Here is a 14,320-nt window from a genome sequence, read left to right as displayed (position 1 = left end):
GACATGATCTGACGGGTCCCTGGAACTGTAACATGCACAGCTTAAAAATAACCTTATTATTATCAGCCTCACAGTTGTTGCAGCCTAACTGTAACTTAATGTCTTTTTAATAACTTTAACTTTTCAGTGTTAAAATATAAAAATCAATCATAATTATATATTTAATCTTAAAACTTTTACTTATAAATCAACTGAAACCAATTCAATATTTGTTTGTTGTATGAAAATAATTTACTTACACTTAATTTACTTACACTTACACAAACTACAACAATTTTGTGCCTAATAAAGTTTTTATTTCTTCAAATGTTAGTGAACAGTGAAGATCATGCTTCAAAAAATAAATAAATAAATAAATAATGATTTCAGGTGTAGTAATGTTTCATACTACAGTTCAATAAACGAGAAGTTAATACTGAGTAACTTAGGTTTTTAATAATAAAAAACACTTCCAAACCAAGTCAAAGCAGAAATCAACTGTCGCCTGTCTCAGAGCAACACAGAATAGTTGCACTATTACATGAATGAATCAGTGTTTAGAACGAATTGTTTTAATGAACGATTCAATGAATCCCCTCTCTCAGGGAGGGCCTGACCGGCCGCTTCATGCCAGGCCTCTCAAGTTTCGCCTGTGGACACCATTCCAAGAACACACTTGGTAAAATTAGTATACGAAAACACCAAGCCCAGTATATAGCTCACTGCTCAGTTGTTAGCACAAGCATTGCATAAAGACTAGTCTCAGCTTTGTAGTAAAGGCTTATTTCATATACGCGAGTGGATAATGGAATCATGATAGCAGAGGATCAAGTGGAAGGATACAATGAGAGATTCAGCCCAAATGAGACGAGCTGGACATGGGTAATAGGCCTACACCATGATTTGTCACTTTAATATTCAGTATGATGGACTAAAACACTGAAAAATGTCTGTCTGGGATAGATATTATAGAAACATAATTTAATTGGTTTATAGCTTTTCGAATAGCTTTAGTGTTTCATTGCATATTCTTAGTAATTTTGTGCTGATTGTGGCATGAATGATTGTTCTGAAATAGTTATTTTCAAATAAGGTTCTCATTTCAGGAATGAATTATTAGCATGTTATAACAAAAGTGTGTATAATATGCATGGATTTGAGAGAAATGTTCTAATGGACAGGACTTGAATTATGATTTGCATATTTATTATATTATGATGTTTATTAATTAGTCTGTAAATGGTGGCTGCTCGTGGGTTTTAAAATAGAGGAGGCACACTAATTGTATTGGTCTGGAATCCCTGCCGATTATTGTTATTATTATTATTATTATTATTATTTGCTTAACCACTTTAAAATGGCTTTTTGGTTGCTTTTAGTCAGAAAACGTAAAGAAAACGACATACATACAGCAAGTTAATATAATTTCACTTACCTGGCCTATCTCTTGAAGCAAACATCCATCCCTTCTTAAAAGTCTGTGTTAAAAGAGAGCTGCCTGTTGCGCCATTTAATTAAGCAGACTGCTGTAGCCTATATCCAGCTTAGGCTGTTTTCCCTATTTCTTTAATTTGTATATATACTGTTTGAATGACAGCTTGGTAAATCTGTTGCCAATCAAATACAGTGGTGGCTCGTGGGTTTTAAAATAGAGGAGGCACACTAATTGTATTGGTCTGGGATCCCTGCCGATTATTATTATTATAATTTGCTTAACCACTTTAAAATGCTTTTTTGGTTGCTTTTAGTCAGAAAACGTAAAGAAAACGACATACATACAGCAAGTTAATATAATTTCACTTACCTGGCCTATCTCTTGAAGCAAACATCCATCCCTTCTTAAAAGTCTGTGTTTAAGAGAGCTGCCTGTTGCGCCATTTCATTAAGCCGACTGCTGTATCCTATATCCAGCTTAGGCCGTTTTCCCTTTTTTTTTTATTTGTATATATACTGTTGAATGACAGCTTGGTAAATCTTCTTTGATGATTGGTTGATATCAGAAGGGAGGCTAGCCTCCCTTGCAAGGGTTATTTTCTCAACACTCCTCAGCGCTGAAAGTGAACACTCGATGGTGATTGGCTAATTTTTTTTACCAACGGAGGCACGAGAGCTCAAGCTCTCCACCGGCCTCCCCCTCCCCCTCCCCTTCTCTATCATTAGCGGTTGTAATTACATCAGCAGATTCGGCACATTCGCGATAGAAAAGCGACGCTTTCACGTTATGGTATTACAACTGTGAAATTACAAACAAAAAATACACATTCTGAGACATGAAATGAAATGAATTGTGAAAGGTAGGCGTGGCTGACTCTTAACTTTTATAAAGAATATCTCTTTGGATTTGAGACTTTAGTCTTTGCAACATTACAGATCTTCTTTATGCACCAAGAGCTTGTAACACTCCAAAGAGAAAGGAAAAATTGAAATCGCATCATATGACCCCTTTAACATTAAATCGTCCTCCCCCCATTTTTACCTCAAAATTATGGGGAAGCTGTGCCTCCCCCGACCAGCCGCCACTGAATAAGGAGCTTTTGGCACCTGCATATCAAATGTCCGTTAGGCTCAACTGGGGGACGGTCCATCGGCAGGGACACCATGAACTGCTTCTACAGCCTGTTATGTGACCTAGAACCAAAGAGCGTTGAGTGCGCGTCACTGTGTCAGATTACATGGGCATTTCCAAATAGACTGACCAGGTTTGCGTTCAACCTCTGAGCAAATTCATTCCTCAAAGTGTTTGGACGTCTGTACAATGTTATCATTAAACCAGAGTATTTTTAATAAAAGGTGACATAAGATGTTTAATTAAAGGTCAGGCAATGTCTGGAGAAGTCATATGTGTTCAGCAGGAGTCAGTGAAGGTCAGGAGCTGTACGTTGCTGAATAATCACTGCCGTGGTCATCAAAGAACCCATTAATGGCTGTGATTCATGATTCATGAATGGTTGATTTTTAAGAGCCCTTGTTTCTGTTTCATTACAGTGCAATTAAATACAAATACAAACTACACTTTTATGTTTTCTGAAGAAAATACTAATGCTGATCACCTGTAGCTTTAATTATGCTAGGTTGTTGTGGTTGTTTCAACGGAGTATAAAGATGCAGGTTTATAATGATTGATGTAATTGAACCTCTTTTTGCAGTTAAGTATGGCCAGTGCTACGTCAAGGCTGAAATAACTGATGTAAAGCTACCACTGCAGCCCGAGCGAGAGTCTGCTTGTGCTGAGACCAGGGAAACTGTTTTGCTGTTTGTTGAAAACAGGGTCTTTAGCTTGATTGACTATAAACAGGCATCAGCATGATATTCCAGCCAAGCCTGTTCTTCGGTTTCCACTTTTGCAATCTGTGTGGTGTGGTTCAGAAAAGACAAGAGGGTACAAATATAGTCTGATATCTCCACTCATGTTCTTTCAGTGTGTTCCTGCTAGGTTCTTAAGTCCAGTGGTTCTCAACCAAGGAATTATCAAAATAAATAAATAAAGTTTTAAAAATAGGCTAAAAACTACAAATGTCACTTCTTTCCCTTTTGAAGAACCAAGGTTCCCATGCCTTCTTATATATCCAGGAAAGCCTGCCTCATATATTCTAGCCTAAGAGTGATTTGGAGACCTGGAAAAGTAAAATTAATATAATGAATATACATTTTTCTTGTTATGCCAAAGTATAAAATATTTTATTAGGTAAACATTTGGAGCATTTTCACCATTTCACTTATACTTAATTCATGGGATCGTCTAAAAATGTCCATAGAATATAATAAGTTTAGAAAAAGAAAAAAAAAACTGGGCTGGGGGCCTTTAAACTGTTGTGGGGCCTTAAAGCCAAAAGTATTATTTTGTAGTATTATCAGTATTATTTAATTTATTAATTATTAAGTATTATTAGTATTATTTAATTTAATTAGGGCTGCTAATATAAAGTGTTTATTTAGTGTCTTTAATTGTTAAAAATATGTGATAAAAATATAAAAAGTTTTTTTTTAATATATTTAAAAAAATAAAAAATGTATAAATAAAAATTTACTAATTATTTTTACTACCATCTGAGAAATTCAGGTTTGAATTCGCACTTTTGAGTTTTTGAGAGTCTGCAATCATACTGTCTATTCATTGATTTGGTAGTCTAGTAAATAATCTTAATTTTGGGGCTTTTTTCAGCAAATATTGATAAATGTAATTAATTCATTTAATTAATCATCATACCATTTTGATTGCATTTTATTGATTTTTTTAATCAGGTTACAGTCATAATTCCTTATTATTATATGTTGTGTGTTTGAGCATGTTCACACAATCTGCGGAACATTGTTATATGTCATGCTCTCAAACATACTTTCACCACTTGTTTACAACCCAATCCATCATACTAACTGAGCAGGATCTTGTTTTACTGCCTATGGTACATGCTGTTCTGCCCTGAGATGTCAGGAATACAATGAAGTGATGCAGAAATACAGGCCCCAATTCACTGAATAGAGTGCTTTCACACCTGGTCACATTGCTTTCTCACTACAACCGAACCGCTCCAGAGTTCGTTTTCAATCGAGCCGAGACCACCTCGTTCAGGCGATCTCGGACCGATTGTTTTGGCGCGGATCCGAGCGCGATTGCCATGTTCACATATGCCCAAACGAACCGAGCTAAGGGAGGAAACGCGCCAGGTTCCGAAACAACGAGCCAGGTGTGAAAGCAAAATCATATTCTCTGATTCCTACAAACCCCACCAGTGGAGAAATCAACAGATCATGATGAAATAGAGTGCATGCCATGCTGAGTACGCTGTGCAATCGGAGTGCTGCAGTCCTTGCTTTAACATGACCAAATTCTCTTAGGTTGTTTATTGCCTGAATAGCACTTCAGAGAAACACACTCATACATACCTTTGTTTTCTTTAGTCACCCTTCTCAGAGAAAGCCAGCAGTTTAAACACACACATACACACAGACATTGTCCTCTGAACCATTCAAACAAACACAAGGTCTGAAATTCCTCTCAAAGGACACCCGGGTTACCACAGTACAAGTACATTACACTACAATAACTGCTATGTCAGAATAGTTTAGTGGCATGTACAGCATCTAAACCAACATCCACACTATTTCTTAACAATATATGTGACCCTGCACCACAAAACCAGTCATAAGTGTAAATTTTTCAAAATACAGATTTGGGCATCATCTGAAAGCTCTAATAATAAGCTGAGTAAGCTTTCCATTGATGTATGGTTTGTTAGAATAGGACAATATTTGGCCGAGATACAACTATATGAAAATCTGGAATCTGAGGGTGCAAAAAAAATCAAAATATTGAGAAAATCGCCGTTAAAGTTGTCCAAATGAAGTTAGCAATGCAGATTACTAATCAAAAATTACGTTTTGATATATTTACGGTAGGAAATTTACAAAATATCTTCATGGCACATGATCTTTACTTAATATCCTAATGATTTTTGGCATAAAAGAAAAATCTATAATTTTAACCCATACAATGTATTTTTGGCTATTGCTACAAATATAATAGTGCGACTTAAGACTGGTTTTGTGGTCCAGGGTCACACACACATATATATATATATACGTTATGTTACCATCTGATACACTTGCTGTACATCTGTGCAGTTTTTCTTTTTCACCCTTATGCAATTATGAACAAGCTGTATGAGCCATAAAATACATGCAATTAAAAACCTTTCAATTTTGACAGCTTGCAATACTGGTGGAATAATAATCAGTAAACCACCACTCAAGCACCCACATATCTCTTCTATGATTACATGCAGCCACAGACACACACACTTATGCTTTTGTAAACAGTCGAATGCCAGTTCAGCTGCTGCTGCTTTCCTGGCTGCCACGTGAGCAAAATTTTACGTGTAAAATCCATTAAACGCGTGCATTAAATGTAATGCATGGTCAGCATATTTCACCACCGCAATGCCATATTCAGTAAGCAATTATAATTAAATGCAAATTAGGCAGTTTCAGTCGATGCATTGACTGATTTAAAAATTGGCTATTTAAAACGCAACCACAACAAAAATAGTCTCGAATAAACGTTAATTGCGTTAAAAAACGTTTAAAACTAAATGTTAAAGATGCTTAAAATAACTATAATGCCTTGTAGTGTACAAGTAAAGTTGACGCTTGTTTGCGGTGTCGAATAGCCAACGCTAGCGTTCTTGTCGCGTCGCGTCACATCAACAAAGTGTTTGATTGGTCCACTGTGTGGCGACGTCGTGACTCCAACCCCAACCTTGAAAGACGCGTCGCGCGGATACAGTAGGCAGCTTCATAGACTGTAAATGGGAGCTTATATCTGTTTGCCGCGTCGCGTAGCTAGCAATGTAGATGGGTGCAAAGGGTTAACTGTGATGTCAGCTGCAGAGGCAGGGACTGCTACTCACTGCAGTTTCCACCCTGCTTTGAATACCAACACAGACAGTCAGTGAACAGACAGTGTGTCAAACGGTAGAGACAAAATACATTAACGAAGAGCAGCGAACATCAACACCGGATTCAGCCGCGTCCGAGGATCCACTAAGTACTTTTGAATGGCTGTGACATCCTAACGCCTCTGCCGCATCCCACGTATGTATTACAGGGAATTTCATCCCTCCCTGGCCTCTCATTTCCATCCTGTTTATAATCATTTGCAAACGTAAATGCATGCACTTGTGTGGGTTAACACAGTGAAGGGCTTCTGTTTTTATAGCACAGCTGATGATTGTTTACATTCATTGGGTCTGTGACTGTAATGATCTGTCGTGCAATTATCAGTACGATCATACACATTTTATGTTGTAGACGTACCTCTAAGTGCCATCTGAAATATATGTACAGCCGAGTACTTGCATGTCATTTCTCTATTAGTTTATCTATTATCTATGATTCAGTAGGCTAGTGATTGCAAAATATACATTCTTAATATGTAATAATGCATGTATATGCATTATTATTCCTTTTGTTTCATTTTTAATGAGCTTAACAGTGACCTCCTTGTCCTTTGGATGATATTCTGTTTTAATTAGTTGAAATGAGTCTTAAAGTGTTTGTGATTAGGCAGTTATGCAGTAGTTATCCTGTAGCTCTAGTGTCAAATCAAGCATCATAGATGCACTGTACATTTGGATGCTTGTGCTATTATTGGCACCAGTATCTTAACAGCAGAACTATTGGAGCCATGCCAGTCCCACGTGACTATGTGCATTTGTGTAAATGTGCAGGACTAGTCTGTTGTGTATGAACAATGAAGACTTACTTGAAGGTTTTTACACAATCTCGGGGTTGATTCTAGGGGCGAATTATTTGGGCTAAAAAGATTGTCAGGTTTTTCTAAAAGCCAGACTTTCCAGTCAGGGAAACCCTAAAAAGATTAGTGAATTTTAAACCTGTGATTTCCAGGCAAAGTCTGTAATTAATATACAGAATATATATCTTTGGCTTGAAATGTTTGACCACAGGCAGCTTCAGTCTGTCTGTTGAGGGTCATTTGTACGGAACTAAATATAAATGTTACTTTACAGATCTTCTTTATGCACCAAGAGCTTGTAACACTCTAAAGAGAAAGGAAAAAATGAAATCGCATCATATGACCCCTTTAAGTCAGAAAATTGGCACCTGATAAACAAATGCAAATCTGGCCAGAAATCTAATTCTAAATAAATCCTTTTAGTAATCATGAACAGCTGGAAAGGTCATTGGGCAAGTCATTAAATTAATTGTTCAAAAAGTGTGGGAACTCTTCATGCATACAAAATGATTTTTCTTTCTTTCCTTCCCATTAATGCCAACTTGCTCTGCCTTGTCGGAAATACGCAAGCCCTAGCTTGCATATTGTAATAGTGCACAATATTTTTTTTAAATTGCAGACACTTGCAATTAGCTAATTACTTTAAACATTATGTGCTGTGCATGAGAGGCAGTAGTTTTCTGGGTTGGTAGAGCATGCCAGAACCAGGCATTATTAAACCCTTGGCAATGCTTGAGGAACACCACTTGTAATCCTTTTTTGAGCAATGTCATTCTATCTACTGCTTGCAGTCTTAAGGGGTTCTATGATATTTTACCTTTCACCTAAATTGCCAAAGAGATCTGGGCTTGAGTTGAGCAAGACAGCATGTTTTTATTAGACCTAGTTCACTCTACAGGTTTTTTCTTTTCCATTAGGCCTGCAAAATTTTGCACAATCCTAGAGGACTGTTTATTATAGAGATGTTGAGTGTTATCATACTCACTAAACACACAAAGGTGGCTCATCAACATCACATTTGCCTTTACACACTTGCCTCTGCACTTTCACACAGACAGTTATTAATTGTAGTGCTGAAGTTCACAGAGAATTATATAGCTTGGTTTAACGATAAAAAGATCAAGTACTTGTTTATTAATAGAAAATTGTTTGTTACATGTAAAAGAGCAACACAGAACATAATAATTGGAACATAATAAAACAATAAGGGACATTTTTTGGATTATTTTAAGGTATTGATTTGAGTAGTTTCATGCTTGCCTTTAAAAGCTTGACTTCTCGCTATTTCAGAGTCAGACCATGAACTACGTGGGCCAGCTAGCCGGTCAGGTTTTTGTGCAGGTGAAGGAGCTGTACAGAGGACTTAACCCTGCCACCCTGTCCGGCTGTATCGATGTAATTGTGGTGCGTCAGCCTGACGGCACTCTGCAGTGTTCGCCTTTTCATGTCCGTTTCGGCAAGATGGGAGTTCTGCGCTCCCGGGAGAAAGTGGTAAGCACTAGCACAGACATGCTTTAGGGTGGCAGCATATGAGATTTACCATATTTTTGTAGCTTACCATTTCACTGATTCATCTGCTGTGTTAAAAGGTTTTTTCACCCCTTAAAAATAATATTCTTTCATTATTTACTTTTGAGGTCATGTGTCACACAAGCATATTCGAGCTTCTGCAAGAACCAATGAGTGTGTTCACATGCACGTTCTTAAACCAATTATGCTTGTAGCAAAGCATGTGGTCATGTAACTATGGTAAACTGGTGGCATAAGGTCGTAAACTCGACACAGCTAGATATTTACCCATTTCGTCCAGCATATAAACACCTTAACCTGCATCCACCTGCTGTGGACCATCCATCCACAGCAAGTGATTTGCGCTAGAGGAGGGGGAAATTATATCGCAAACTCTGAATTTTTCTTGACCCAAGAAATATAAGGTAACACTTTATTTTAAGGTGTCCTTGTTACACATGTTACATGTACTTACTATTATAATAACAATTAATTATGAATAATTACATGCAAGTAACCCTAAGCCAAACTCTAACCCTCACCCTAACCATAGTAAGTACATGTAGTTAATAAATATTACTCAGTACTTAAATGTATAATTACACTGTAACAAGGACACATAAAATAAAGTGTAACCAAATATAAAAAAATTATTCTCGTCACGAGCAACCAAAGGACAGGTGGTACAGTTGTAGAAACTTGTAGAATAAGTCTGTTCAAGTTTCCTGCTGACATTTCAAATACTCTGGGGTTTTTAATGCTTTAACATCACAAACAGATGCTTACACTTAGACTGTCACGCACTGTGTCGGAGTGAACGACGGAGATATAGATTATAATAAACAGTCTTTAATGAATCCACACGAGGGGCAATCCAAACCAGGAACAGGAGAAGACACACGTACATCACACTGTTAGACCCGACAAAGACAGAATGCACAGACTGGGACTTAAATACATGGGGTAATGAGGACAATTGACAAGACACACCTGAATCACATGAAACCAAATCAAACAAGGAATAAACTGGGTCACGGAGCACATGGGGAGGGAAAACACACCAAAACAGGTCCATAATCCTGACATAGACGTCATCACCTGGGAATAATCTGATTTTTAATACAGTCTTGTAAACAATGTTTACTTGCATTGCTAGGCTATTGATGTGGATGCAAACCAGTAAATCAGGTTAACGCAATAAACTGATTTTTGGTAGTTATATCAGCCCATTGGTATGCATGTAAACATGCTCAATTAGGGTTGTTATCATGCATCAACCAAGTCCAGCATCCGTTTAGGCTTCCGTTTACCATGTTTGAAGTCCTCTATGTATGTGCATTGATCAGTGGTCATATGTAAATAAAAGCCTAAATGAAATGTGTTCATCATATAAAGTGATCCAGTCTCTTCAGAAGGCTTGGATTAAACTGCTCAGTTCAAATGGATTACTTTTACAATGTATTTTTGTACTTTTTGATGTGTAAAATTTTGATTGTGTGGACTTTAAATGAAGGGACAAAAAGGATAAGATAATATTTTAAAAATATAAAATATCATTTGTGTTCTGAGGATGAACAAAATTCTCATGATTTGTTTAATCCACATTTCTGCCATATGGACATTGCTTTGACACAGTCACCTCTGATAACAGATCACTCTTAATTGTAACGCAGAAACATTAATTTTCTGTAAAGCTGCTTTGAAACAACATGTATCGTGAAAAGCGCTATACAAATAAATGTGAACTGAATTGAACTATGGGTTTGGAACCATGTAAATATGAGTAAATGATTCCGAATTTTCATTTTTATTCTGTCCAATGTCCAGAATGTCTGGAGACATATCAGTTAAAATATATTATTATATCAAAGCCATGGACATAAATATACTCTTTGAAGTTGTTGTTTGAAGATGGGATAAAATTAGCATTGTCATTGGCCTTGTGTTGCACATGGCTTACTGTTGTAAATTGCCTTTATTATAGTGACAGCATTCCATGTTCCCTTTCTCCTCAGGTTGACATTGAGATAAATGGGGAGCCGGTCAGCTTACACATGAAACTAGGTGAAAATGGAGAGGCATTCTTTGTCAAAGAAACAGAAAGTGATGAGGTGAGTACCGGCATCCTGTACCAAACAATAAATCCTGTAGCTCTGCTTTTATTGCAGCCAAGAGTCAATGTGCACTGAGAAATGTAACACGACGTATGCAAGTCTCCTCATGAGTATACCAAAGCTTGAAATCTGAACTTGTTTGCTGGAAACAATCCAGCTGCATGCATTCTGCTACCCGAGCTTGAACACTTTGCTCTAGAACAGACTCTTTCAGCCAAGGGCACTGTTGTTCTTTCTAAAACGGCACCCATCTTCATGCTTCCCAAGCTTGAAAGCAAAAGCCAGCCAATTTAAAGGGCAAAGTAATGTACCAGAGAAAAGCCCTGAACACTGTCCTGAGACTGCTGAGATAAGAAAAGCTCTGTCCGTGTATGTCGGTTATCCTCCTGGCTTAGTCTTTCAAACGTCCTCATTACTTTCTGAGCACAGATGGTTTCTTGCTCATCACAGGCACAAATGCCTGAGATGAATATCTGCTGAGGTACACTGCGTTCGGTAATTGCTAGAATGGTTGCCCTGGTTAGCACTCATGTGGAACATTCTGGCTCTGACAATGGCACAAAAAAGAGAGATGTACTTTTCCTGTGATCCCTCAACCTTTGCCTTGTGTTACTAAAATAATGCTCTCTTTGCTATACACCTGTGTAGCAATATTATGTGCTCGCTAAATTATGTTATTCTTTATGCCAGCAGAATCACCGTCTATTTGTCTGAACCGGTTTAGATGTTTGTGCTTCATTTGACTAAATATAGCCAGTAGCAAGCAGAGAGCTATCCCTGGATTGCATTCACAGGAATATGAAATTGCTACTGTCTTGAATACCGTCATTTATGTTAATATGATATTCTGTTATGAATACAAGTGTAACAGTTCTAGAGAAGCACATTGAATACATTGGATGCTCTGGTGTAGCATTTTAGGACATGATCTTCTACAGATGTAATGGAACTTAGTTTTAGTTTTTATATTTATTTAGTTTTATACTTAGTTTTATATTCATATAGTGAATATAAAATGTAGTAGAATATACAGCTACTACAATGTACTACCACCACAATGTTTAATACTCTTTTTTATTTATTAGCAATAAACATTAAATTAAATTAAATCAAAATTAAATAAAATAAAAGTGCAAATGTATTAAACTTAAATGATTAAAACCCTTTATTTGATTTATTAGCAATGAACATTAAATTCACATCTACATAAAAACACACATGTATTCAAATTAAATGTATAAAACTCTTTATTTGATTTATTAGCATAGCAATTAACATTAAATAAACACCAAATAAAAATAAAAAAATTAGCTACTATTCAAGCTATATTAGATCGTAACAACTTGCTGGAAAATCCTCAGCTGGATCAATTCTCTCCTCAAAATACAACCGTTCGTCGTCGGAGTCGCAATCTTCTTCTGAGGAAACGGTAAATTCTTCATCACTGTCCAAAATCAACTCCAGAGCTTCCTTGCATGAATAGCGTGCCATCTTCCAAATGCGTAGAAAAGTCAAAGAAAGAAACTGTGGAAACTTGATCTTTTTTATCGCATTGCCCGGGGGGCGTGTGCCTCGTAGGTGAATCACCGAACTATTCTCCCTGTGAATAGCGTGTGGGCGTGTCCCGCCTCAGGTCATTATCAGATAATGAAGTGAGACGGAGAAACTGTACCTGTCCTTGGTTTCATATTGATTACATAAACTGAGAATATTTGTTTTCGTTTTGACTTGCTTCATTTAAAAGTAGACATCTCAAGCTTTCCATAGATATAATTCTCATGTCTCTATGTCAAGTCTTCGCTGAGTTTTGGTTTATTTTACTGACGCGTTTTAGAGGGATATTCGCGGAGACTGAGAAAGCTGAACGCACACCCTGTTTATTTTCTTTATTTAACAAAAACACAATGTTTTGTTGTTATTGTGAGTGTACATAAATAAAAGTAGACCCTTTACAGATTCGAATGGTGTATTACTCTTATGTGTACAAACAAAAATGAACGAGCATTTTAAGTTCTTTTTGCTCTTATCAGTAAAACATGCACGTGGTGGCGCAGGCGCCACCGTCGACCCCAGGAGGTTAAAGAGGGGCTTTCCCTCTCGCGCTCGTCGGCTGTGGACGAGAGTGAGCCGCTGGAGGATGATGTTATTTCCCTAACATCGTCTGATCCAGGGGCCAGTGCTCTGCTGGGTTCGGCCCAGGAAGAGCAGGAGATGTCTGAGGAGGGCGAAGAAGCTGAGGCTGAGCCCTCCCAATCCTCCTGCCCTGCGTATGATGAGCTATTGGAGGTTATGGATCGCGCCACGGAAGCGGGCCAAGAAAGTGACGTCGCGAGGTCGTCTTGATGAGCGTTATCTTTCTGACCATAGCCCTCCAGCTCAGGTGAGCCTTCCTTTTCTTCCTGATCTCCATACAGAGATTGAGAAGGAATGGAAGAGGCCGTTTTCCTCACGCATCCATCGGTTCCAGCATACGAGTAATGCCAACATCGAGGGGATGCGCGAAAGCGGCTATTAGAAAGAGAGGGGCTTTCTTCTTGATGCTCCGGTTTTGCCTTCCGAGCTTTTCGGTACTTCCGACGAGACGGTAGTTGAGAAGTTCAGGCAGGCGAAGGCGCGCTCAGCGGCCTTCAAATCCTTAATTCCACGAAGGTCCAGGTCTGAGCCCGAACAACCCAGGGGTCCTGGCCCGTCTCGGTCTGAGGATCAGAGATGGGCACAGAAGGCTACCCTTATCTTCCCCTTCCTAATTCCCCTGTAACAACCATCTCTCCACCTGACCGAGGTTAGGTTGGAACTTCCTGCATTACAGTCTTCTTGATCATCAGGCCCCCGGCACGGCACTGCAAAATTTCCTGGACGTCCGGGCTGGGCTTATGCTTTCAGGCTGCCCTGTCTGGTACGCCGTATCTAGGTCGCCCTGAGGGGCTTCCTGGTCACCAGGATATCCCCTCTTGCTGAGGCATCGAGCGGGAAGTATAGGTGGCATTTGCGAGAACCTTCTTGTGTAATGCTGTCTCAGGCAGTGCTCCCCTCGTATCAGAGGGTTATCTTTGAGCTTGTCACTCCTGTTTGGCTCAGTACTTCCGGGCATCTGTGAGCAGATGCTTGGGAAGCTCTTAAATCCATGCTATGGTAAGTGCACACGCTAAGCTCTGTGCACTTTCTGAAATCCACATAGTGGTAAGTGTGCACGCTAAGACTCTGCGCACTTTCTGAAATCCTGTATAGTAAGGGTTATGCATTATTAGCCTCGTTCCTTTTCTGTGAGTTGGCTTAGACCCCGGTACTTGCCTTGGGCTCCACTCAACCAGTGTGTCTCTAATTTGACACACTTGGAAGTATCGCTCCCCTCACCATTGAGGGTTATTGTGAGCATGTTTTCTTTCGAGCATTTAATTCTCTCTGAGGAGTTGGATTCCTCGCTCCGTGGGCTGTTCTCGTGGTAATATTAGCAGTGCTCCCCTTT

The 14,320-nt window shown here is 38.5% G+C and overlaps 1 protein-coding gene across 1 annotated transcript in view; it reads left to right on the top strand.

The window, feature by feature from the left end:
* Positions 1-702: 702 nt before the first annotated feature.
* Positions 703-14,320, top strand: part of LOC107719498 (phosphatidate phosphatase LPIN1-like) — a gene marked incomplete at its 3' end in the record, with an annotated part of 31,033 nt that continues 17,415 nt past the window's right edge. The window contains exons 1-3 of the mRNA XM_016526917.1: positions 703-861; positions 8,522-8,722; positions 10,756-10,851. Of these exons, the coding sequence (XP_016382403.1) occupies positions 793-861; positions 8,522-8,722; positions 10,756-10,851 (366 nt within the window). The remainder of the gene's footprint in view (positions 862-8,521; positions 8,723-10,755; positions 10,852-14,320) is intronic.

This window comes from Sinocyclocheilus rhinocerous, unplaced genomic scaffold (genome assembly GCF_001515625.1).
Source record: "Sinocyclocheilus rhinocerous isolate Xijiao unplaced genomic scaffold, SAMN03320098_v1.1 scaffold1234, whole genome shotgun sequence".
Classification (NCBI taxonomy): Eukaryota; Metazoa; Chordata; class Actinopteri; order Cypriniformes; family Cyprinidae; genus Sinocyclocheilus; species Sinocyclocheilus rhinocerous.
Note: the sequence above shows the minus strand (reverse complement) of the source record. Positions and strands in the feature narration are given on the sequence as shown.